The sequence below is a fragment of the Phodopus roborovskii genome, unplaced genomic scaffold, assembly GCF_943737965.1.
Source record: "Phodopus roborovskii unplaced genomic scaffold, PHOROB, whole genome shotgun sequence".
Taxonomy (NCBI): domain Eukaryota; kingdom Metazoa; phylum Chordata; class Mammalia; order Rodentia; family Cricetidae; genus Phodopus; species Phodopus roborovskii.
Genome location: NW_026125444.1, coordinates 9,251,481 through 9,277,493, shown reverse-complemented (window position 1 = coordinate 9,277,493; position 26,013 = coordinate 9,251,481). Strand labels below are relative to the sequence as shown.

Sequence of the window (26,013 nt, the reverse complement as noted above, 5' to 3'; positions counted from 1 at the left end):
TTTTTGTTTTTTTTTTTTTTTTTTTTTTTTTTTTTTTTTTTTTTTGCAACCATTTATATACAGTGTAACATCATAACAGCTCTGGAGTACAGTACATGCAGCAGAATATACCTGTTAAATATAAAATACTTTCTTAAAATCTTCATCGTTGGAATTCTTTGAAGTTTAAATTATAGAATGCCCATTACTTTGAGAAAATGGTTGAGGAGTACAAAGTCTGCATATGTTGGCCACAGAAATAATCCAAGGCTAACTGGAATAATATTCATAGCACACCAGGAGTGCATAAATAATTTACTTACATTATTAAAATACAACTCATAAAATTCAAGTTCAAGATCTTATGGGATTGTCTATGTAAATCCTTTAAGTGGTTGCCTGGAAATGAGTTGTCTTTTCTTTCTCGTGTCTTTCATCCTAGAGTCCTGTATAAGATGGCAAGCTGAAGCTCTTCCTTCCTCCAGTGAAGCATCTATTTGTGCCGGCTGCCTCTTCTCTTCATGGCAGCTGTGCACTGCGGGCAGAACCACTTCCCTTTTGGTGCCTCTGTCAAGCCGACACACCCATAGTGGAACCACTCTATTGGACACTGGAAAACAAAGTAAAAAATAATAAAAGTGTTGGTGCTTCGGAAGAAAAGATAGTAAAAAGTACTCAGGAGACAAAGTGTTCCATTTGAACAAAATTAGATTTGTGCAATTGTAGTGTTTGGATCCTGGCCGTGTATTGGAGGCTACTGAGTCCTGCTGACCGGTGCAGAAATGAAGGCACAGAAAAAGGATGCTTCTTTGACAGAAAGGAGGCTCACAGACTTTACAACCGGAACATGAAAGAATGAACGTTCACTCGGTGTCATCAACTTGGACAGCCAGGCAGAACCAGGCTCCAAGGACAAAAGAAGATGGATCTTACATGAAGGAGGGACATGCGTTAAGGATTTAAAGATATTTCGACATAATTGTTCTCCTAGGAAGTGGAATGACCTAGCGGTAACTAAAGTGGGGTGGCTATACTTCTTTTCTGGTGCTCTATTCAGAGGTGTGGGGAAAAATCCTCTGTGAAACATTCAGAAACCCTTCACTCCACTGGAGGGAGCAGAGGGACGGGGGAGGACATGGGCTGTCAGTCAGCATCCTCACTAGCCACCAGGAACCTAACAGGGTGGTGCTCTGGAAATGCAGGGGGAGCACTGATTTGAACTCCCATCTGCCCATACACACAAGTGACTGCACAGGGCACCTGGGGAAGGCTTGTGCCCATAGAAAGAACACACTGTACCCACCCTGTCAGGGAGAGAACATACGTGGCTATCACTGCATCAAGGCAACCTTAAGACTACTTTACAAGTCCACCCTTAAGATTAGGATCCCAATGCTACTGGCATGACCACTGCTATAGATCTCAAGTAAGAGGGGCACAAACAGGGGATCTTCTATAAGGCAGTTAACTAAAATTAAGTCCCTGTGTGGTTTGAGTATGAAATTCCCTGATAATCTCCTGTGTTTAAACAGTTGGTCCCCAGCTGTTTAGGAAGGTTTCTACAACCTTTACGAGGCGGAGACTTGCTAGAAATCCTTCACTGGGGATAGGTTTTGAGGTGTTATACCCTGCTACCACTTCTGCTATCTGTCTCACTTTCTATTTCCCATGTGCGGTGTGCTATTCAGTATCAGGCAGCTTCCTGACTGCCAGGCCAACCACATACTACTGCTGCCATGCCACAATGCACCGTATCCCTCTGGAACTGTAAGCCAAAAGAACCTTTTCCCTCCCATAAATTATTCTGCAAGAGGGCACTCTTATCAAGTAACCGATACACTTCCTAATAGAGGAAGCAGGAGGGCCTTCCTTCCAATCGCCTCTCATTTTCCCATCAGAGATGGCCTGTACCAGCATAAGTCCCTGGTGGAGGGAAGCTGAATGCTGACATACTGAGAGAGAAACAACTCCACATTAGGTCTTCATTATTCCCAGGTACCATCTACCTACAAGAATGTAGGGCTTTAAAGTCTCATTTCTTCAATGTGGTTAAACGGCCTCGACTTACAGTATCTTAGCAGAAAGAAAAGAAAGCACTCAGAATTGCCAGAAGTAAATCTTGAGAATTTAACCTGAACCTAACACTGTGACACTACCTTGAAAACTGTTAAGTAGGGAACTCATGAAGGGACATAGTCCTGCTATGGACATGTAGATGCTCCCATTACAATAATGTAGTTATCATAAACAAAAATCCAATTTTCAGATTGGAAGATACAGTTAATAAGACAAATATTCAATTATCTACAACTTTTCACATTCCAGAACAGAAAATGTAATACTTACATCTTGGTTATCACATCCCACCATCTCACCATAGGATACCTAATGGAAAGAAATTTAGACAAAATTATTACAACTGTGTAACAAGTATCTAATCTAAATTAGGTGTTTATGATGTCAGAGAACAGAGAGAAACTCACTAGAAATACAGCAAAGGAGTTGGGAACATGGTAGGTTTTTTTAGTGTCTTTCTTAAAAGACTATGGGATAAGGCAAGAGTACATGCCCAGAGAGTCAGATTTGTGAGGGTAGTCCTCATGGTGAAACTGTGAAGTTTCTTTCTGGCTATCTATCAAGTGATGGGTTTTATTCCTCTTGGGTCACTGCATCAACTGGTCATCTGAGTCTGCTACTAAGACCAGAGGGAGACAGGCGGACGGCAGGTATCCTCAATGACTCTCCGCATAGTGTTTTGAGATAGAGCCCCTCAAAACATTAATAACATATATAACAAAACAACAGAAAATACAGCCAGCTCTGGTAAAAGTTAATTTATAAGAATATAAAAAGGTTTTAAAAGGCACACATACTAAAGCCAACTAAAATGATCATGTGATACAAAATTTTCAAATTGGTGCATTGTATTTAAGAAAAATTTAATAAGTGCTAGACTGGGCTTTAGGGAATGCTATGCATATTAATTTTAGGATATATATGTTTATCTGTATCTTGGTAGACTATATCAAACATTTATAACATCATTGTACTTGAATGGATTAATATAAAGTTAGTATAAAAGGAATTACATAAAAAAAAATGATGTTTAGGGCTAGAGAGATGGCTCAGAGGTTAAGAGCATTGGCTGTTCTTCCAGAGCTCCTGAGTTCAATTCCCAGCAACCACATGGTGGCTCACAACCATTTATAATGAGATCTGGTGCCTCTTCTAGCCTGCAGGCATACATACAGGCAGAACTCTGTACACATAATATATAAATCTTAAAAAAATAATGTTTATAATATTTGTGATTTAAAAGAAATGAAAACTATAACATAATCTTCAGCTAGGTACAGACTAAATGAATTATGGTATAAAGCAAAAGAGCTAGCTTTGAAAAAAAATTTAAAAAGAACTTTGTTTTAGTGAACAAAAGATAATTATATCATAGACATACAAACATAACACACCCACACATATTATGTGTATATAACTGTTAGGGAATGAATGTTTGTATTCCTTCAAAATTCCTATTTTGAAGCCATAACCTCCTATAACCGAAGAGTGAGGAGTAGTTATGGTTAAGTAAAGCCATTATCTGATGAGAAGGAACAACGAAGCTGGCACATGCTTGCATATCTGCTCAGTATGGTGTCCTGTCTCTGATTCATGGATGTACAGTTGAAAGGCAATTGTTTTCAAACTAAATAAGTGGTCTTATCAAGAACCTACTCAACAAGCACCATCATCTTGGATTTCCGCCTCCAGAACCATGAGATGAGTTTCTGCTGGATTAACCACTTGGCTACTAGTATATTACACTAGCCAACATATAGCAAGCTACACACTGGTGTGACATCAAAGTGTCTCACCACAGGTTGTATTGGAAGGCTGACATTCTGTCTAACTCACGTTTATATTTAGGGTACTTTCAGCAAATATGTTACTTTTATAAGAGGAAAACTATACAAATAAGTTACTATTGCTATTAGCTAGAATAAAAACACGTGTGGCAAATGGAACAGTTTTCTTCCTTCTTGTTTACACAGACTGCACTTTTATAAACAGGCAGCAGACTTTTACCTGATTACAGATGCAGTATCGAGGTTCATTTGGGTCATAGGTCCAGTCAACTTGACTGTTGGAATCAGATTCGGGGACTACTGTTGTTTGCTGGGAGACTTCTTGTACTACAGTTGAAGATGACGAACATAAAGATAAAGAGGAGGAGGAGGAGGAAGAGGAGGAGGAGGAGGATTGCTGGCTTGAAGACTTGGTGTTGTTTCTGGAAAAAAAAATTAAAGAACGATCAGCTTTATTTGCTCATCACAAGAGGTCGTCTAAGAGTGACTCCTATTAACAGACATGAAAGAAAAGTACACAGTGATGCCTGATGCTACGTTAAAGAATCTCATTCAGAAGCAACTTCCCAGAGCAAAGAAAAGCAACATTTTTATTTTTATTTTTTTTATATTTATTTTATATTTTAAATATTTTAAATTTTTTATATTTATTTTTATTTACAATTTTTGGTTTCTGGAGAATAAAAATATTGAGAGAAAAATACTTTTAAAATGTTCTATTTAAAAAAAATAAAAGAAAATTCTCTTAAAAGGCTTTCAACTTTTAAAAATAATTTCTAAATTACAGTTACTATTTATTATTGGCTTAAAAGTTTTGGTAGTGTTCAAGAATAATAGCTATACTATCTCATATCATATTTTCACAGGAAACTGAACAGTTGTCATCAAAACCCTAAATATAAACATGTCTGAGTATTTGGTAAAAATCCTTCTAACATCAGGGGAATGTGGCCTATGCCTACCAAATATAGATCATGGAGCTGGGATTGTCAAAATTCATGAATTGTTCACTCTATTCTAGAGTTCTAAAATGCAGAAGCTTATTATAAAGAGTTAAACTAAATTTGACCAATTTTATAAATTTTAATATATATAATTGTTCTGTGGATATTTTACATTGATTATTCTTTTAGGAATTTTGTAGAGAAGCAATACATTTAAAAATAAAATTAAAATACAATGATTAAATAATTCCTTTGTCTTTTTTCTTTATTCTTCTCTTACATATTACATCCCAACAGGAGTTTTCCCTCCCTCCTCTCCTCCCAGCCCCTGACCCTCCCCTTTCCTCTTCCCCAAATCCACTCCTCCTCATTTCCCTTCAGAAAAGGGCAGGCTTCCCAGGGCTACCAAACAAACAGGGTATATGGAGTTGCAATAAGACTAGGCAGATCCCCTTATATTAAGGCTAGACAAGGCAACCCAGCAGGAGGAAAAGGGTTCCCAAAGCAGGCAAAAGAGCCAGAGACAGCCTCTGTTCCCACTGTTAGGATTCCCACAAGAACACTACGCTACACAATGATAACATATATGAAAAGGACCCAGGTCAGACTCATATACGCTCCCTGATTGTAGGATCAGTCTCCCTGAACCCCTATGAGCCCTGGGTAGTTAATTCTGTGGGCTGTTTCTCTGTGAGATAATCAATTCTTTTGGCCTAGCCCTTGAACCTTTTTTTTTATCTTCAGAAAACAGGGTCTCCTGTGTAGCCTTAGCTGAACTGAACTCCCTATATAGATCAGGCTGGCCTTGAATTTGAGGAAATCATCCTGCCTCTGCTTTCCAAGTGCTAGGCTTAAAAACGAGCACCATCGTGCCTGGCTTGAATTTCAGTTGTATAAATTTCTCCTATATCTATTACCATAGATGAACAGTGGCACATGGTAAATTTTCAATTTCACAGTTCACACAATCACCCTGAGTCTCTCACATACCAATTTTTTTTTTTCATGTAATCAATTTTGAGGACAGTAGCAAAAGTTTAGATGCTTCACTGTTAATTAAAACGAAAGATCCTATGTAAAAAAACTTCCTGGGGCACAATTAATTAACCATGAAATGTCTAAGTTAAAAATGGAAACAGTACCATAAAATTGTTTATCTTAAAGAACAAACGAAAGTAAAAAGAAGTCACTTACACACAAACTCAAAAGAAATTACAAACGACAAACACTTCTGGCCTTCAAGGTCAGGCAGTGCAGACAGCCATCTGCCCACCCTAGTGGTCAGCATGGGCCACTGCACCCTGCCTTAGTTAATTCCTAGAGACCCAGCTGAGGCTCCATGCAAATAGCACCCAGCAAAGGTGCACACTTGCACTACAAAACTTACTTGCTCTTCCTGCCACTTCTTGAGTCAGCTGCTGAGGAACTGGCATTCTGGGTTAAGGTTGTCATGAGTGCCGATGAGGAGGAATAGCCAGCTGTTTCTCTGGGCATGGAAAATTCTTTCCCCAGCTGAAAGTCATTATTCTTAAACGCTTCGTAACTGGCTTTTAAACTGGATGTTCTTCGTCCTTCCTTCATCTTAAGTAGACATGCATTGGCAGCATTAATATATGTAAATACAGATTTCTCTTTTAAGCATACAAGTTATGGCTATCTAAGTCATTTCATGTAAAGATTCTAAACCATTTTTATGCTAAATTGAGAAAAACTATGGGAAATGGAACTTCTTAACTTAACACTGTGTGCACACTACAGAAATGAACTAAATGCAGCCAACAGAAATCCAGCAGAAGGCCCGATGTGCAGAAAGAGCAGTAATTGTCCTCACAATGAGAACAAGGCTACCTGAGCATTGACTGGGAGAAGGCTGGCGTGTGATAACGCACGATGCACCACTCTCTACCCAACAGCCCCTTGCATTAGTAAAACACCACTTTGCCCAAAAGCCAACTTCAAACTGAAACCGTGCAACGTCTTAAAGCCATCTCTTCCCACCTAGTGGTTCCTACTGGGGGTTGCCCAGGACAGGAGCTAAAGGTAACGTTTGCCTCTAAACCTCTGACTTCTCACCTGTGCTGTTGCTTGCACTGCTTGAGCTGCTGCCATGGTGATTGCCCCTGCACCAGTCCCTGAAGATAATGAGCCAATATTATAGGATGCCAGGGGTTGGGACGAATTCACATTGTAAGCATTGTTGGAGGAAGCTGTGGAATTATTATTTCGACAACCTGTAAAGAAATAAAAATGGTTTCGGTGAACATAATGTTACTGAGCTTAAAATACCCTATTTTTCAGCATATTTAAATTCTTCGGGTGTTTCAGGGATCAAGTCAACTGCAAAATGGAAGCCAATTATTGTCTTTTCTGTTCTCCATCCACATGCAGACTTTAACCAGGTAACACAGGTGTGAATTATAATCCTGAGTGCTTCTCTATGCCTTTACTCCAACACAAACAAAACAAGGGGATTATCACGTTGAAGACCAAACTTACCCAGTGTGTTCTCCTTAGAGGCATCAGAAGTCAGAGTGGACAGAAGAGCTTCAGATTTGAACTTCTTTTCAGGGATATGATCTGTTGCTGTATGGTGAGAAGTTGGATTATATTTCCTTTCTGAATAAAAAGAAAGAATTCACACAATTTTAAACTTTAGAGGACTACAGACAGGTCATTAGCAACCCTTCCACCTCTTTAAAACCAGTACAATTATGATCTGGCTTCCCCAAAAATGGGCCATTATGCTCACCAAGGAATGGACAAGCAAACAGCCTATACCATGTGTTTCACCAAAGGAGGAGACACTTCAGGGACTTTAGAAACCATAGGAGCAGAATACTAAAGACAACCCATGGTGCACTATGGTTTCACATATACCATGAGAGGAAGTCCGTTTTAATATATTGCCTATTATTCAGAATAGCTTTTAATTTATCACTCTTCTCGTAAAAAACAAAAAATATAGCAACACCATCAACTAGCTATGTATCAAACAATTCTTTTCCTCATCAACTCCATCAACTCATTAGTAGTGAGACTATATCACATGCTAAACATTAGGCTAAGCACAGAAAGTCAAAGGTGACAGAGTCGTAGCCATATGAAGAAATACAGTTCAGGTCATCCATGATACTCCCTAGGTCTATAGGAAGCTGATAGATGCTGCTGGTATTTCTATATATTCTGCCTCTATATTTATAGAAAAGACTACCTATTCTCAGATTAAAAACACTTTGCTTAAATGGGAAAGTCAACTGTGACAAAAATGTAGTTTTTAAAAAGGGAAAGGGAAGGATATTTCTCAATTGGTTATGTGGAGCTAATAAGAGGCATATACATGACATTAATGAGTTTTAAATTGTACTTGAATCAAACTTACTTTCCACAGGAGTATGTGAATGAGCGTGGTGATTGTTCACTGGCTGAGAAGGAGTATCTAATTCCAAAGATCCTAGAGAAAAGCACAGAGACAAGCAAGGATTGAATGTCACCATAGGACTTTACACATCAACCAACCATAAGCAATGTGTCCCCTCACAGATAACTGCCAAGCTCTGGTGCATAGCATATCATTTTAGCTAGTCATGTAGAGGGTCATGACCTTCACTTTCATCCCGAACAACCCTCCCTCTAAGCAGTAACACTCATTTCTCAGTGTTCACCTTTGATCCACAAGAGCTCAAGGCATGCGAATATCTACTTAAGGAATCTTTGATTCTGGGTACCACATAAACAGGAACAGGGGCATTACAGCTGTCCTGATGGCGAAAGCTAAAAAATTCAATCTAGTAACAGAGTTGAGGACCTTTCAATAGGTAACCCTGAAGGTCTAGGGATAGAGGTGTTACTGCATACAAAGAAACTCCCTCAATCATGAATACAAAATGTGGTGCTGACAACTCCAGAAAAGAACTTAAGATTTTGCTTGCAAAAAAGTAGAGGGTAGAATTCCTAAAATCCAAACTTTAAAATATTACATAAATTCTCTCAGTTAATTCACGATCCCTTGAGTTAAAATCTTGTCAGGGGGCAAAATGGAGCAGTTTTTTTTTTTTTTTTTTTTTTTTTGGTTCCATTTCAAATCTTTGTCCTTGGAGTAGATGTTTTATTAACCTTCAGGCAGCAGTGAGTAGGTAGGCATGAGTTTATTGTTATTCACAGTTACCACCAGCATTTCCAAAAGGAAAAACAAAAACAAACAAACAAACCAAAGAAAGAAAACACACTTCAAAGGCAGCTATACAATATTTCATTTTGCCCTTTAATACCTATTACCCTCATATAGGTTTCCTCCAGAATAAAGGTAGCCCCAATAGAGAGGATAATTATGTGAAGTGATGATCTTCTTTTAAATATAAAAATGCAATTCTCACTAACAGGCACATGCCTAGCTTCTCCAGATGAGCCTCACGTGTCTGGTAAACACGGAGCTTATCTGCAGTAGACATAGGAACAAGTTCTGACTGGTGAATGTTCCAAGGTACACACCCTGTTGCAACCCTATAACTGAATTCTCATAGGACTCTCCTTCAACACTCAGTGACTACCTACCTAATCTGACCCTACTACCAAACTATCTGCTCTTAGTTCACCTATTTAGGTTGGAAGAGATCCTAAATCAGTTAAAACCAGAGGTCTTGAGCTGGTTCACATTTTGAGGAAGTCTCCAGAGTTAAGCCCAGAAAGTATTTGGTACTGAGTTAGAGAACTTCAAGTTAAATCTTGCAGGAAAAAAAAAAAATTAGTAAAATAAATAAATTAGCATGACTTATCCTGACAAGGGGAGATTTTGGAAACAGAAGAGCAAGTGCTACGGAACCAACAGAAACCTCAGTGTACACAGGTGAGACAAAGTGTCAAGAAGTTCCTAGGGGGTAAAACCCAATCACTCTGGGCACCGGCGCTTCTTTGCCGATTCCTTCTTACCACTGACCACATTAGCACATACAGATATTAAAGATGGAAGGAGCGACAAATGTGGACTCGCAAACTCATCACCAAGGACTCCAGTGAAAACAACACAAAAGGAAAAGATTCTGTATGTTTTCATAGAGAAAGAGTAGGGTGCCATCTTGCGTTCTCTCTCTCAGTGTTTCCAGGTTGTAAGACCCAGAGGCCACCATCCACCAAAGGGCATGCATGACTTGAAAGGCTCCTGTGAGAAAATGTCTCCGTGGTGACTGACATAGCTAACTCTCCAAAACAGATGGAAAACCATACATTTTACTTACGTCTCTCTAATATTTCTGTAATCCCAGCATTGTCAGCTTCCAGCTCCATTTTAAACTTAGCCAGTTCCTGATCCAGTTTTCTCAAGTGGCGATCTACCTGTTTCAAAGAAGATAAAAGATGACATCAAAATTTGGGACCCTGCTAGGCTACAGTTTAATGAGGAAACGTCAATCTTTGTTTCTTTCAGCAAATCTGCTTCATGCGTTTAAGCAAGCCAACCAACGTACATCTTTGCTTGCTAGGCTAATAGGCTCAAATATGTTAAAAAAAATGTTCTATGACCAGTTTTCAGAAGTGGGGCTATGAAAATCCAAGAAATGCCAGTTCTGAGAGCTGGGGGACAAAGTAACATTTCAAAATGTGCCTAAGTTAGCCTCTGTCTAAACTCTACCTGGGAGCCATCCACAGCACCATACAGAACTGCCCTTGACTAACAAAGGGAAGACCCTCAATTAACAAAGGGACAAGAATCATCAGTGCTACATGGGAGGTAACCACTGTAACTGCAAACATTGTGTAAAGGCTCAAGCAAAAGGGAATTTTAGCTAAAAAAAAAAATTCTTCATTTCTGAAAAAGCTTGGTTAAAACAGTTTTATTTGTAATAGTACTGCCATAGTTATGATGGCAAATTTTATTTTATGATACTTACTTATAGATCTTTTCAATAACTTAGGAAAATTATGATCCTTTCAACTAGTAATGTCCTAATACATTTGTAAGATTAATGTTAAACATTTTCCAGTATCTTTCCAATCTTCTATTTTTAAAAAAATAATCTATCAAATTCTTTGAAATGTATTTTCATCACAACACTGACAAGATCTTTCTTTCAAAACCTAGCCTCATTGGATCACTGGAAAGACTAAAGACAGCAGAGAATGGAGAGATGGCCCAGTGGTTAGAAATGCTTATGGTCTAGGAGCACACCTGAGGGTAGGTACCCACCGGAGAGAGGTTAGTTACCTATCTCCCGCACGGAGTGGCTTACAGCCGACTGTGACTCCAGCTGCAGGGGACCTACAGCCCTCTTCCAGTCACTATGGGCATTGTGTTCATGTGCACAAACCCACATAACAGATAACCCCAAATATGCACAATTAAAAACAAGCGGTTGCTGGGCATGGTGGTTCATGCCTTTAATTGGGAAGTAGAGGCAGGGGATCTCTGAGTTCCAGGCCAGCGTGGTCTACATAGTGAGTTGCAGGTCAGTCAGAGCTACACAGTGAAATCTTCTCTCTCCTCTCCTCTCCTCTCCTCTCCTCTCCCCTCCCCTCCTCTCCTCTTCCCCCTCTCCTCCTCTCCTCCCTCCCCTCCCCTCCCCTTCTCCACCCCCACCCCACAACAACAAAGCAAATTAACCAACCAAACCACACAAACAAGAATGGCTTCCTTACAAACACCCCAATGTACTACAACATAAAATGAAGAAAAAAAATTCCTTTGTTCAATTAAGTACTTTGTTTCTAACACAAGGAGGAAGAGGAAAACACCAGCCAAACACAAGATGCAGGTCCGATGCTCCTGAGGTCAGAGCAACACTGTGCTCTGTGCTTTGCATGTTGTCTAAGTTACTTTCCTGTCCCGGTGATAAAACACCATGACCAAAAGCAGCTGTTGGGGGAAAGAGTTTAACTGACAACTTCTAGTCCATTAGCAGGGACCTGCAGGCAGGAACTGATGCAGAGGCCATGAGGGGTGCTGCTTACTGGTTTGCTACTCAGGGCTTGCTCAGCCTGCTTTCATAGAGCACTGAGGACCACCAGCACCACCCACAGTGAGCAGGGCCCTCCCGTGTGCAACTGAGAAAGGTGTCTCAGTCTTGCTGATGTGGCTTGAATGAGAACGTCCTCCCAGTCATTGGCTCATGTGTTTAAATGTTTAGTCACCAGGGAGTACAACTGTTTGAAAGGAATATAGGGATTATAGGAAGTGTGGTCTTGTTGGAGGAAGTATGTCTGTCACTGAGGTGGGCTTTAGTCTCTCTGTCTCTCTCTCTGTCTCTGTGTCTATCTCTCTGTCTCTCTGCACACTGATCAGGATGTACCTCTAAGCTACTGTTCCAGTGGCCTGCCTATATGCTGCCAGCTTGCTACAATGATAACAGACTAAGCCTCTGAAGGTGTAAGCAAGCCCCAACCAAATGCTTTCTATTTTAATAGTTACCTTGGTCCTTTGTCTCTTCACAATAATAGAGACCCTTGCTTAGAAGCCAGTCTGGTGGGGGGCACTTTCTCAGCTGAGGTTCCCTCTTCCAAAATGACTCTATCTAGTCTGTGTCAAGGTGACATAAAAATAGCCTGGATAGATGTACTCACCCTAAACTTTAAGACATTACTCTTTCCAATTTTATAAGGAAAAAAAAAAAAAAAAAACCCATGGTTCAGATCAGTTAAGTAACACACCTAAAGTTACACGGCTTTTGTAATACAGATATAGTTTCAAATTTTTACTATATATATAACAAATTATACTTTATCATTTGTATCTGATGCCTTCTGAAATGGTGTACAGGAACCAACTGTTGTTTTGTTTTTAAACTCAGAGACACATAATTCAAATAGCAAAACTAGTAACACTGTCCTATTACTTAAAATTGGCACGTTAGCACAGCCTTTAGCGTACTATTTTATAATTTTTCAGCCATTTAAAGTTGAGTCATCACTTAATATTTACATGAAAATTACTCTTCAGAGTTAGACAGAAGTCACAGTCACAACATTTAAAGAATTCTGGTGTTATATGTTCAAGATACTTACTCCTATTCATAGGATACAGGTAAGTTTTGAGTAACCTCTAATGGAATCTCCCCTTCAACAAAAGGATGACCACAGATCGCCACTATTCAACAATATGGTGCCTCTTTCATTGTCAAAATGTAATCTCAAGGAAGCTCAGAATAATGAAATAATTTCATTCTGAAACACTTAACACAATGGAAACCTTCCATCAATTTATCTAAAATTAAACAATGCGCTTCTAGTATATACTTGGCACTAGGTTAAATGGAGGGCATGTGAAGGCTGAGAAAAACCCCTGCCTTCATAGAAATTAGAATACAGCAAACAAATCAAAACCCACAAGAATGTTTTAACATAATAAAGACCTCCAGAAGATACAGGGTAATTGCAGCAAGTAAGAATCAGTCCGAAGGGAGTGGTTAAGTAGTACAAAAACAAAAGATGCAATAATGTGATACTGAGCTGTGTGTGGTGGACAGGAAGGTATGAAGGACTTAGTACAGAGCACGTTGTATTTAAATAATGGAAAAGAGTAGTCACACACAATATAGAGACAGTATGTATGGAGCAGTGTGTTTAGAGTAGAAGAAAAAAATGGTCTAGCTTGTAATATAAAGAATAGAGAGGGAGAATGCTGGGATGCCAGTTGGGAGGGTCGTCTAAAGTGATATGAAGGCGTTTCCCCACACCATACACTTAATTCATCCTAGCTCTCTACTTAAAATCATTTTATTACATATATTACTGAAGAAGTTCACTAGGTGGCTCAGAAGAAGCAACAGAATTAAAAATTCTCAAAACTAATTTCTCCCTCAGCAGGCAGAGAGGCCGTAACCACCCTGAGGGTGCAGCTCTGGAAATGGCTTCTCCATTTGAAAGCAATTACTTTATAAGCAACTCTTGGGCAATGCGAATTATTTTTCTTAAATTTATCATTGCTATGCTTACTAAAATAAAGTTAGATGTCAGAAAGTAGGCTGACTAGAAGATTTAACTTTTACTAACACCCCCAAGACACAGCAATGTAAGCAGTAGTGAAGGGCTATAAAATGCTGAACACAGCTGAAATCACATCTTCCCTACACCACACAGGTAGGCATGGACCTGTTATTGTTGCTCACTGCAGTGCGCACACAGGTATCGGGCACAGCAAGGTCGTAGAGTGTGCCATTCCACCACACATATTTGAACCTGTAAGGCTGGTTTACAATAATAAAGAGGGTACTGGTCTACATAGCAGAGATTTTGTGTTTGTCACAGATTCCAAACTGAAAGCTAAACATAGAGTCTTATCACTGATTAGATAGCAAGAAATGATATCTACAAGAACTCTCTTGTTCTAGCTCCAAATCATTCCATAACCCCAACCACAATGGCCAAATTTAAACTACTGTCTTTTTCCAGAATCTTTCTGAGGCAAAGAAAACATTATTTAGCATATTCATGACCATAAAGAATTTTGTCACTTGCCCTCTTTGTATAAGACAACAACAAAACCTATCCCTTAATATTTTAGAGTATTTTCTCTTTTGAGTCTCCCACTTTTTCAATGTTCAGATTTTACAATGTGTCACTGATAGACCTAAAATTAAATTTACATGTAACTTTTTAAAAAAAAAATCTATATGATTAATTACTTAAGTCAAAATTTCTAGTTTAGATATCTAGCTTGACCTTAAAGAGTAAACAATTTATTAGGTTCTAAGAGAAAACTCACAGCAGTGAAAGGCAAGTCCCTTCCAAGAGAGGGTTTTGCTATAATGAAAAAAGTAAATTGGTGTGTGTGGGGGGAGTAGTGACAGTAAAGTATCATCTGATAAATCATACAAATGGTTCTTTACATCCGTAAATTATATGACTAGATGAAAATGTGAACTATTCTCCTTTGGCTGAACCAAGTATCTGAGGCCTTGGAATAAAAGCTATAGCTAACCATCTTCCAGAAAGACAACAGGACAGAAGACAAATTAAAGTTCAGGCTCACGTAACATTATGTCCTTAATTAGAGGATCAGGAGGAGAATGCTCAATTTCATAGGTAAAATGTGGGTCTGAAGATCTCGGGGACAGACCAGGATATATACACAGAAACATGTTCAAAGGTTTTGGGCCACACCAGACTGTGAAGAGCACTCAAGCATTAACTAAAAGCTCCAATTTTAGCAGAGTGCACATAAATCCACTTTATTGGAAATTGCAATATAATACTTCTTAGACAGTGGTATTTGTCTAAGGAATATAAATAAGTAGTTAATGAGTGTTTATGTATTAGGATTTTAGGAAATTATTTAACAAGGTAGTTTGTTTTGTTTTCAGATGTTCATTTGTAGATGCACAAGATGGTTTCTTTCCTTAATAAATGACATATACTACTGATGTTAAAAACAAATAAAATACTACAGTGTGAAAGAGTACAATGAAATCCCATTTTCTATAAAACATTGAAGCATGAACTCAGACTATAGACAGGTTCAGTGCCTCTTACTGGAAATGTATGCAGAGGACTGCAGCGGTGTTTTAGGTTTAGGGAGGGTTACATGTAATACTAAGAAATCTTAAGGACAGAATCAAGTCTCAACACAAACTTCATTTCCATCACATATACACATAATCTAGAGGGAATATCCATAGCTTGTCTTGCCTGTAATTATCATAGGAAATCAGATGGGAATTTTTTTTTTTTTTTTTTTTTTTTTTTTTTACATGTCAACACCCACAAAGCTTCAACTCTGGGGAGCATTTCACATTTTGAGCCTTCAGATCAGTAAAGTCTATTCAACTATTCCACAAGCCTATAGAGGTCAGAGACCAACTTAGGAGAGTCAGTTCTCTCCATCCACCATGTAGGTCCAAGGGATCAAATCCAGGTCATCAGGCTTGGCGGACAGTGTCCTTACAGCCTGAGCCATCATGACAAGTTAAAGATTCAGTATTTTTAAATGCCCCTTTTTGCTGTACAAATTTTCTTTTAGAAGTCTTTCACAATTATCATAGGATTAGAAAAAAAAAAAAAAAACCTACCTAAATTGAAGAAACTGAAAAACACAAAAACATACTAGAAAGAACACTTTAAAAGAACTGAGCAAAGACAGAATGAAAGACCCTGGAGAACAAGTAAAATAAATCGGGGACAAAATGCCAACGGATTTCAATCAAGGACACAGCATGATGAGCGTGTATTTTAGAATAATCATGATGGATTTATCAGCTGGGGCTGGGCACCCCGGTCACTTATTCTCTGCATATGACCAGCTGTGGATCTCTGGAGTAGTCTCCATCTGTACCCCAAACCTTCTTTGATGAGGAATAAGAGCTACCCTTATGTGTGGGTTTATGGCTAAGTGTTTAGGGTAAAATTACAAATTGTGTTGGTTTACGAAAATGACAACAGTAGGCTCTCTCTAGGGTCTATAACCTTTCCAGCCATTAGTATCTGGATAGGTTTACACTATCAGGCATGGATTTCATCCTAATGAACAGGCCTTAAATCTAATTAGACAGTTACTGGTCACCCCCAAGATAAAAGAGCCACTATTGCAGCATTGGGGTTTTCTTGCTATGCCAATCATTGTTATGGCTCATAAACTTTATAGCTAGGTAGGACTTGAGAGCTCAGGGAAAATCATGGAAGGGGTGTGTATGTGGAAAGATTTAAGTGCTGGAGAACAAGGATACCTAATGTCTAAACATAATAGGGAAACTGCATCCATGAAATTTCAACAATAAGTAATATCTGCATAATTAATACCAATGGTCATGCCAACATGGATAAAGACCAGCCCCCTAGATGAAGAGCTATGGGAAATCAATAGTTGATAAAAAATCAGTTTCCTCCTAAAATAAGCTCCCTGTTAGGTCATCCAACCCCAAGTGGTCAGTCCAAAATGCATGTATATATAAACAATGCTAAACAGACTCAGTAGCTCTCCCTGCTACCCACACACATTCAGATACATAGAGAAAAATTTTAGATAGACAATAAATGACAGACAGGTCATATGCATGTTTATATGTATCAGTAATAATTAAAAAGTTGTCACAGATTTGACAGGCAATGGGGGGGCATGGGAGGACTTGGGGAGAAGAGAAAGAGGGTAGAAATGAAAATATAGTATTCCTTTATGAAACTCACAAAATAAACAACCAAAAAAAAAAAGTTTAAACTTTAAGAAGGATCAAAGCTGAAACAATTTTAGAAAAACTACTCTAGTCTTTCTAGCAAGTGATGAATATATTAGAGGGTTAGACATTGTAAACGATGCTAGAGGGTTTTCTAGCAGTGCTCTTATCTTGTCTGGCCTATGATTACAATACGTCAAAATTACAGTTAGTCAAAATGTAAGTTATATATTTAGTGCATGTATAGTGTATTCTTTCTAATTGCATTCAATTTTTTTAAAAAGTACTAGAAGTAGAGGAGGCTAAACAAGTGGGGAGGAATTACTTGGTGAATAAAATGACCGGGAGAGGAAAGTCTCAGGAAATGTGACTCAGCAACTGTGAAATGTTCAGGCTTAAGGAACTGCTGGCTAGTTTATGAAGCTAAGAGACACATGGAAAGGTAACTGAGAAGTGTTTCTCTACTTAAGTGGAAGGTATAAGAGATCCTGGGCAAACAATTTATTGTATGGTATGGTAATTCATCTTCCCTGCCCTCTGGACAAGGAATGAAAGAGAGGCCACAAAGGTAGCAGTGTTTTAGTAGAGCCTTCAATACATGAGCGTAAGAGCTAATGAAAAAAGAATAGTAAACAGCATTCAACTTTCCAACAGAGTCAAAAGGACTAAGTACCCAAAGGATTAAATAAAGAAGTTATCAACTGAAGTTTCAAAGCATTGGCATAGAGAACACAAATTACAATGGATTTGGGAATCAACAGGAGATATGAGAATATCAAAAAGCCTGAATAGGAAACTGAAGAAAGACTATGCTTCACAAAGGATTTGTTTAGATGCCAAAGTGTCTTTAAAAAATAAGGGAGAAGCAAATGTTTATGTGCTGTGGTGTACAGCCAGAAAACAAGAAAATATAAAAAAAAAGAAAACGGAGGCTGAAGATGAAGTATAAAATGCATATATGATATAACAAAGTCAAAGAAGGTATTAGAAAGGATAGGAACGGTAGAGAAAGTCAACATTCATAAGTTCAAGGGTAGCTTGGACTATATGGAGAGATACCACCTGAGATATAGACAGACAGACAGACGGCAGCGTGAAGGAATAAGGGGGCAGTAAGTAAGCAAAGCTATAGACAGATGACTCATTGAATAACTGACAGGCCCAGATATGATTGCAGAAGCAGTCACTAAAAGCCTTCCAATTATATTCTTGTCAATGTTAGGTGAGCTCACATGACTAGAGAGGGGACGTTTGTAGGAGATGAGGGAATTGTTTTGAAATAACACAAAAGAAACACAAGGACTATAATGCATGGTGTCTAAGGAAAGGGTCCAAATATTAAGTGAAACCAAGTCTGCATGCAGAGTACCAGCTTCACAGTTGCCTAGAATCCCCAACTGTGCTAGCTACAAGTGATAGCTGGTGACTATCAGAACACGTGAGGACACCGGAAGATGGCAGTGATACAGAAGGTGCTGAAAAATGAGACTTAGTTAAGGGGGGTGACACACAGCTTTCTGACTGGATTTGAAGCCCACTCCATGGGAGGGAACCATTCTTAATACTGTAAACTCGGTCAAGAGCTCACGGCTGGGGAGTCAAAGGCCCTAGAGGAAAACCTACTACTATGGCTTTGTCAAATGGTCATGCTGCCATATTTCCTCCTAAATACCCACATGTATATGTACACCTTAGTGCTGTTCTTAGCCTGGGTCGGAGAAGCCTCCTACTACAGTATGGGGCAGTTAATGCAGACTCTAATTGGTCAAAGTGCCACGACTACAGGATAGGGTATGTTCAGCCCTATGAGGGACACCCACATAATCCGTTCCAAAGCTTGGGGAACAGTCTGCTATAAAATGAGACAGGGAGATATGCAACCAAACCCACATCTCTTGGACATGCCACAGCACTGTACTGGCGAATTCACTGCAATTGTAGTCACTTGCAAAGATTGAACCTGGACAACAGAGGGATCTATAGGTCCCACCCTCCCTGAGGGTTGACAGTTAATGGTTGCTGAGGGTGAGGTAACACTTTCTTCAGTGATGGAGCTGCTGGTAAGTTGCCCATGCTGAAGGAAGTACCCTCCTGCCCATGCTTGTGCAAAGAACTCTACGTGAAGTGGGTCACACAGGAAGACTTGAAAGTGGAGGCTGGCTTCCTGAGAACAGGGACACTTTCAGGAGGTAGGGATGAGGGAGCAGAACTAAAAGTGAAGATGACTAAAATTCACTATACACATGCGATAGAACTGTCAAAGGACAAAAACAGGTAAAGTAATAATAAGAAAGGATATGACTCATCTATAAGATGTACTTGTACCTTTAGTAACTAAGGTCTTAAGCATCAAAGAAGCCTCAGAATAGTAAATAATGGGTTTCCAAGGAAGCTTTGCTTTTTTTCTTTTTTTGCAACTTTCAACTACATGTCAGTCCAGCAAGATTTTAAAAAAAATTAAAAATGTAAAAGCTCTACTACATAAAAACAATAGCATACTTTCTTATATGATACTGATATTGTAGTTTAATGCAAGCATTTGTATGTATCATATATACAGTGGGTACCTTTTGTTCTAGTTAGCTTTAACTGTCAACGTGACAGCCTAGAGTCATCTGAGTGATAAACTGCCCAGATCATATTGGCCTATGAGCATGTCTGGGGGGTGGGGTTCTGTCTTGACTGTCAATTCATATGGGAGGGTTCTATCCACAGTGGGTGGTACCATTACTTGGGCAGGCAGTCCTGGGTTCTATAAGCTAGCAGAGCAGGAGTTTGTATAAGCCAGCAAGTACAGTTCCTTTATGGTTTCTACTTCAAATTCCTGTCCTGACTTTTCTCAATCAGGAACTGTAACCTACTCAGTGAAATAAATCTTTTCCTCCCTTACGCTGCTTTTGGTTAGAGCATTTTAACACCAGTAAAAAGAGATGAAATTAGAACATTTTATCATGTGTTGTGTTCACTAATAACATTTTATTTGCATGTAGTTTTTCAACGGTAAACTATATCTGGAAAACTCTGCAAAATTAAAGTATAAAAGGTAAAAGTTGAAGTCAACCAGAAGTGAACATTGTTTTTCTGCTTCTACTTACTCTGACACAAAAAGAGAAATTAATTTTTCCTAAAGTACATACTTAAGGAGAAGCTTTGCATTAAGAACAGATGTTTCATATCATCTAATGATACCATCATAATATCAATTTGAGAAGCAAATGCATGTGTAACTCTCTTCTTGGTGATTCCAAACTTTTAGAATTACTATTGCAATAAAGAAACGCCTTTTTTTTTCCTTTTCTTTTCTTTTTATTAAAATTTTTTTTACATACAATATAGTTTTATCATATTCTTTCCCCTCCCCCGACTCCTCCCAGATCCTCCCCACCTCCCTACCCTCCCAACTTCATGTTCCTTCTCCCTCTCTCTCAAAAACCACAACATAAAATAACCACCCCCAGGCCACAACAAAACAAAACAGTAAGACAGAAATGGCAACAACAAAGCAAAAAGCACAACCTTAACATGGAACCGTCTTTCTCATTTTAATTAGCCTTCACTAACACAGTACTCTTAGTTACATTTTATCATAGACAGTTTCAAAATAGTAGAAAAGGGGTTAATTAAATTATGCTAATTCTTGCTGAGATAAAAATATCACCCACAGTCTTACAATAATCCTATTGAAATGTGTGGCTTTTGACCTATTAATAGTTAACTAAACACTGAGGACTTCTAAGATTTTTTCCCCAAGGAATTCAAGACAGACTCTGAACTCTCAAATTAAATATGATCATGAGAGCAACACCCCAGTTTACATTTAAGTTAATAAAATTGATAACAAAATCCTGACTTTTAGCACACACTGAATAATATGCATACTATTTTACTTACCAAATCATATATTTGGTTTGCCAACTGTACTTTCTCATCTGCATCTTCCAAAGCCTTATAGTAGTCCTAAGGAAAAATATTTTCATTTTATGCATTAGTAGCTTTAGCGTGCGTACATCCATATATATATATATATATATGTATATATATATATATATATATATATTCCTGCCTTTTCATTATTCTACCTAGTTACCATCCAGTCATCTCATACTAGCAATAGCAAGCCTCCCATGGTATGGGGTGGTTGGGAGAACATTAGAAGGGCAATGTCAAAATTAAAAGATGACGTTCAAATAAGTCTCAGAAAAGACAAAAGGAAATTATGCCAAGTCCAGCCTCTTTACTAAGAGATGATGTGTTAAAAAAAATATATGAAAGAACAAAAGAAAGCTAAGATCTAGCTAACAAATAAAATACACCAACACTCCATTTATACAACTTAAAAAAATATTTATCTTATGTGTATATGTTGCCTGCATGTATGTAATGTGTACCACTTGTCCCCAGAAGTCGTGGGTAGGGAGCACCAGATCCACTCAGACTGTAGTTATAGATCGTTGTGAGCCATCACGTGGGTGCTGGAAATATAAGCTGGTCTTCTGGAACCGCAGCCAGTGTTCTTAACCATTAAGCTATTTCTCCAGCCCCAATTTTTAATAATAAAAATACAGTCATAGAAAGGATTCTGATCTACACGTTTCTGCTATCTAATTGGTCTACAGCTCTAGTTTAAATTAGGTATAAATTCATACCACCCAAACTGTAGTTTTGTTTTTCCATATTATGGTTTAAAAAACAAAAATTACTTTTTAAAAAAGAAAAAAGTATCCTATGGGCTTCCACAAACCACTAGACTTGCAGGGATATGTTCAAGTTATGCTACACCAAAAAACATTTTAGTTGAAGGGATGGCCAGTGAATTTTAGACTTATATACCCAAGTTCTAAACTCCCACACACCTGGGCCACTGCTTCTTTATACATGTGGACTTTCCCCCTAACAGAGACAACCTTCACAGGTTGGGTATAGGTACGTGTTCTTCCTCACATTAAAGGACTTGACACAGCTGCATGGCAGTGAGGACCAAAGCCATGTCTTTGAAGGTGTGCTTCTAATGCATCCTTGAAGACACCAGATTCTACATCACAGCACACTCAGTGGGTGTCTCTAAGCTGCACTCTAATGGGTGGAACAGCCCTAAGTCCCAGCACCAGCTGAACCGCAGAAACAATTACAAGAAGCTCTCACACAGTGCTTCTCAGCCTTCCCAATGCTGGAACCCTTTATTATAGGTCCTCATGATGTGGTGACCCCCCACCATGAAATTATTTTCATTGTTATGTCAGCACTGTAATTTTGCTACTGTGACGAATGGTGATGTACCTGTGTTTTCTGACGGTTTCGGAGACCGCTGTGAAAGGGTTGTTCCACCACCAGAGGGGTCGCGACCCACAGGTTGAGAACCATTCCTCTAAAGTAAGCTCCCCCCCCCCCAAAGTCACTCATAATGTCCCTTCACTCAATATCCAGGACTCTACTGTGAGTGACAATCATCCATGGTATTCCACTTACTTTTTTGATGGATGCCATCTGCTCTTCTCGCCACTCAGGTTTGTTCTTCTTTGCATTCATGAAGAATTCACTGACTCTTTGTTCTAGTTGATCCATTGCATCTGGCATAATAAAAATTTCACACTTAGCCAACCAAACTGCTTTGATTTGAGAAAAGAAAACTGCTTTGATTTGACAGCATGTACTGCTTTAGTTTGCTCGTGGCTTATACACATTATTCTATAAACAGTAATGCCTTAATTACCTTAGTTTTAGAAAGCTGTACTGACTTCTGTTGTTTCAAAACATCTTCAATAATCAAGGCAGAGCCAGCCACACAGGAAAGGATCTATGCCACAACCCTCAAATAACACAGCACTGAAATCAGCCAATGGCAAGCATAGTTGCTTACTGAGAGCACTACTGGAGAGTGTCCACATCTCTTTTAATAAAATTAATGGCAATACAGTCAACATTTGCAACACAGCACCAAGCACCCCATCACTTCATGTTGTATGAAGGTATGAAATGTGTAATCATTTATTCACTTAAGATGCCATTTACTCACTCACTCAATACACATGCTATTTATTCTGTGCAACGGCTTTCCAAAAGCCCATGCAAAAATAATGACATTAGTGGATGACTGCTAAAAAAAGACAAATAAGTAAAAGGGATTTTTCTGTTACGGAAATAGAGAAAAACTTGCTCACTATATTCTTCATTTAAAGATCTTCTGTGAATAATCACTTTTTTAAAAGATTCTGAGATTCTAGTTACTCTTAATTTAAAAAAAAAAATCTTACTTTCAGTTCATTTGTCCATATAGACATGCTGCCACTTTCGTTAATACATAATAACTATTTTTCTTTTCTTTTTTTTTTTGTTTTTGTTTGTTTTGCTGTTGTTTGTTTTTTGTTTTGTAACTAGCTCTTGTGGACCAGGATGGTCTCGAACTCACGGAGATCCACCTGCCTCTGCTTCCCATGTGCTGGGATTAAAGGCTGGCACCACCACTGCCCACCTAATATATAATCACTTTTAACTTCAGAAAACACCAGGTTTATAAAAACAAAAGTAAACTTGAAAAACCACACGGTTTTTCATATATATATATATATATATACATATATATATATATATATATATGTGTGTGTGTATATATATATATATATATAATCCAAACTACCACAGAGTTTTAAAAAGTTGAATGATTATAAATGTTTTAAATAATCCTTTATTCTATACCTATTTGTAATGGGTATTATACATCCTAATTGTATGTATTATTTTAAATCCTCAGAAGATTACCAAAAAAAAAAAAAAAAAAAAAAAAAAAATGTCTCAAGGCAGCAAAGCAGCCAAGGCGGACAAGAAACTGGTGATGTACTAAAGTGAACCCAAATCTATCTGCTACTAAGTTCTGATCAACCCCTCTGAAATGTGCTTTAACAAATATTTACTACTGCAACTATACTAAGTCAAAAAAGAAAGAAAATCACACATACACCTGTCTCATGTAAATGACGGGCTATGGGGCTATGGGCTCCAAGAGATGACCCAGAGAAGTACAAGGTACATTCGGGAACAAAAGGTACAGAACGGGGTAAGGGGGCTGCGGGACTGATAATGAAAACACCCCCTAGCAAACGAAAGCAAAAGACCCACCTCCAATATGGCTTTTCAAAAGAGCAAGGTTAATTTTGGGAACAAGTCACATACAAAAACTACCAACCACTGATTGACAGAAAAAGAAAAAAGAAAAAAAAAAAATCAAAGCTGAGCTAGTATGATGGCTAATGCTATAGCTGTGGCTAGGCAGGCAGAAGCAGGAAGAACAGATTAGGGCCAGACAAGAATATACAGTGAGTGTGAGATCAGCCTGAGCTATGTGGCTGTGTTGATAAAACAAGAAAGAAATGGGCAGGGAAGCCTACTGAATGTTTAAATTTTTATAAAAGAGCAGATCGGAATATTTCCATAATAATTATTTCTGTCACTTGTTTTGGCTGAGAAAATAACCATGTTGTTGACAGCTCTCAGTGCCTTTCATAACATGCAACTTGTCAAAGTTCGGCCTTCCAAGTCCACTAGGTTCCCTGGGGAGCCGCAGAGACTCTGCGACTTTTAAGTGTTTACTCTGGAGAAACTGGGAATATAATGAACTTTTAAGCCCGAATGCGGAACTGCAAGTTCCACATCCAGGCTCAGGTGCAAACCTTCTTGGAACCACGCGAGTTTCCACTGCGGTGCAGTGTCGTCATCTCCATGCAGTACACAAACACCGTGTTTGCTGTGCCCCGCGTGTACACGGAATGGTGTGCCAGCCGCCTGCTGTAACAGCCCGGGAAAAGTAGCGCGGAGAAGCCGCCAGGCGATGCCCGAGGGAGGCCGGGGCTGCGCGGGGCCGTGGAGGCGCGCCACTTACTCTGCACCTGCAGATCCATCTCGCGCATCTCCGTGAAGCGGTCCCGCAGGTCCATGGGAAGCTGCTCAATCACTGTCAAAGGCACAGTCCGTCAGAGGGCGGGGCCAACGGCGAAGGTACGCGCTGGCGTCACGCGTGCGTGCGTGCGTGCGGGAGGGGGGGCCCGGCTCACAACGAGGCTGCCAGTTACCGTGAGAAAGAAACATCCCCCGCTCCCCCTCCCTCCCGCCATCCCGCCCGCCCGGCCACTCGCGCTCCCGCCCGCCGCGGATCCCGCCGGCCGCGTCGCCGGCGCCGCGCACTCACTTTCCAAATAGTCCTCTAGGTACAACATCTCGACCCTGACTGCTGCGGGGACGAACGGGTCCAGGGGTTTATTTGTGTCACTCGCTGTCGCCGGAGTTTTGTCCCTTCCAATATGGCGCCTCCGCTAGCAGCACCCGCTCGACTCCGGCAAAGGAAAAAAAAAAAAAAAAAAAAGCAAAAAAAAAAAAAAAAAAAGGCTCCACTTTGGCGCCTGACGGCGCTTGCCTCACTGCCGCCCGCCGTTGCCATTGGCTGCCTGGAGCGCTGACGTCAGCAGGCCGGTGCGGATCCCCGTGGTGTTGTGGGATATGTAGTCCTTTACTCCCGAACGGAATCCATCAATGCGGTCAGCTCTAGGCGTAGCAACTACAGAAACCACACGCCTGCGCGAAATGGCTACGCCAGAATCCGAAATGCGGTGCCCCTGTTTATTTGTTGATTTCTTGCAAGGGGGATGACGGGAGTTGTATGCGCCTGCCTGACACAACTAGGAACAACTTTTCACCTGTTCTGTGCTGTGGTTCCAAGCCCGCCGTTTGTGAGTCATGGATTTCTAATCGTGCTAGGGAAATAGCAAAGATTCCAAACGCTAGAATAATCGGCCAAGTTCGGAAAATTCGGATTGTTTAGAACAGAACTCTCTGCTGGAATTTATATTTATTATTCACTCCTGACATATAAACGGGACAGCTGATCGTTGTCCCTGTAACTTTAAGGTAATTTACACCAAGACTGGAGCGAATGTGCATTTCCCAAATTGAAAGATACCCAAAATTGTCTGCTATAGCCAGTTAGGTTTTGCGGCGTGTCTCGAGTTCATTATAAAGCAAATATTCTAATGCACCTGCAAATAAATAAATAAATAAATAAATAAATAACGGCCAACCATAAATTATGGAGATTTAATCCATTGCTGGGCTGTACCGGCAATGATTCGAATTTACGTTGGGTAAATAGCT

General features: G+C 39.4%; 1 protein-coding gene across 2 annotated transcripts; it reads right to left on the bottom strand.

Moving 5' to 3' along the window:
• On the bottom strand, positions 1-25,222 carry Ing3 (inhibitor of growth family member 3). 2 transcript variants are annotated; one of them, XM_051175735.1, is made up of 12 exons: positions 25,055-25,222; positions 24,749-24,820; positions 22,342-22,442; positions 20,767-20,832; positions 10,018-10,114; positions 8,166-8,237; positions 7,283-7,369; positions 6,860-7,017; positions 6,174-6,367; positions 4,063-4,264; positions 2,326-2,364; positions 1-589 (listed from the first exon to the last, which is right to left on the bottom strand). In XM_051175735.1, exons 1-12 carry the CDS (start codon positions 25,080-25,082, stop codon positions 473-475), a joined length of 1,233 nt encoding a protein of 410 aa, XP_051031692.1. In that variant the 5' UTR covers positions 25,083-25,222; the 3' UTR covers positions 1-472. The 2 variants fall into 2 exon arrangements, with proteins under 2 accessions (XP_051031692.1, XP_051031691.1); XM_051175734.1 differs by having other exon boundaries at positions 7,283-7,402; positions 25,055-25,221.
• Between the last annotated feature and the right edge of the window lie 791 nt (positions 25,223-26,013).

Coding starts and splice junctions, on each gene's coding strand:
- Ing3 (XM_051175734.1), bottom strand. CDS start 25,082: ATGTTGTACCTAGAGGACTATTTGGAAA. Junction 10,115..20,766: donor CAAACCAAATATATGATTTG/GTAAGTAAAATA, acceptor TCTTTGAAACAG/GTAGATCGCCACTTGAGAAA. Junction 7,018..7,282: donor CTCTAAGGAGAACACACTGG/GTAAGTTTGGTC, acceptor ATTTCTTTACAG/GTTGTCGAAATAATAATTCC.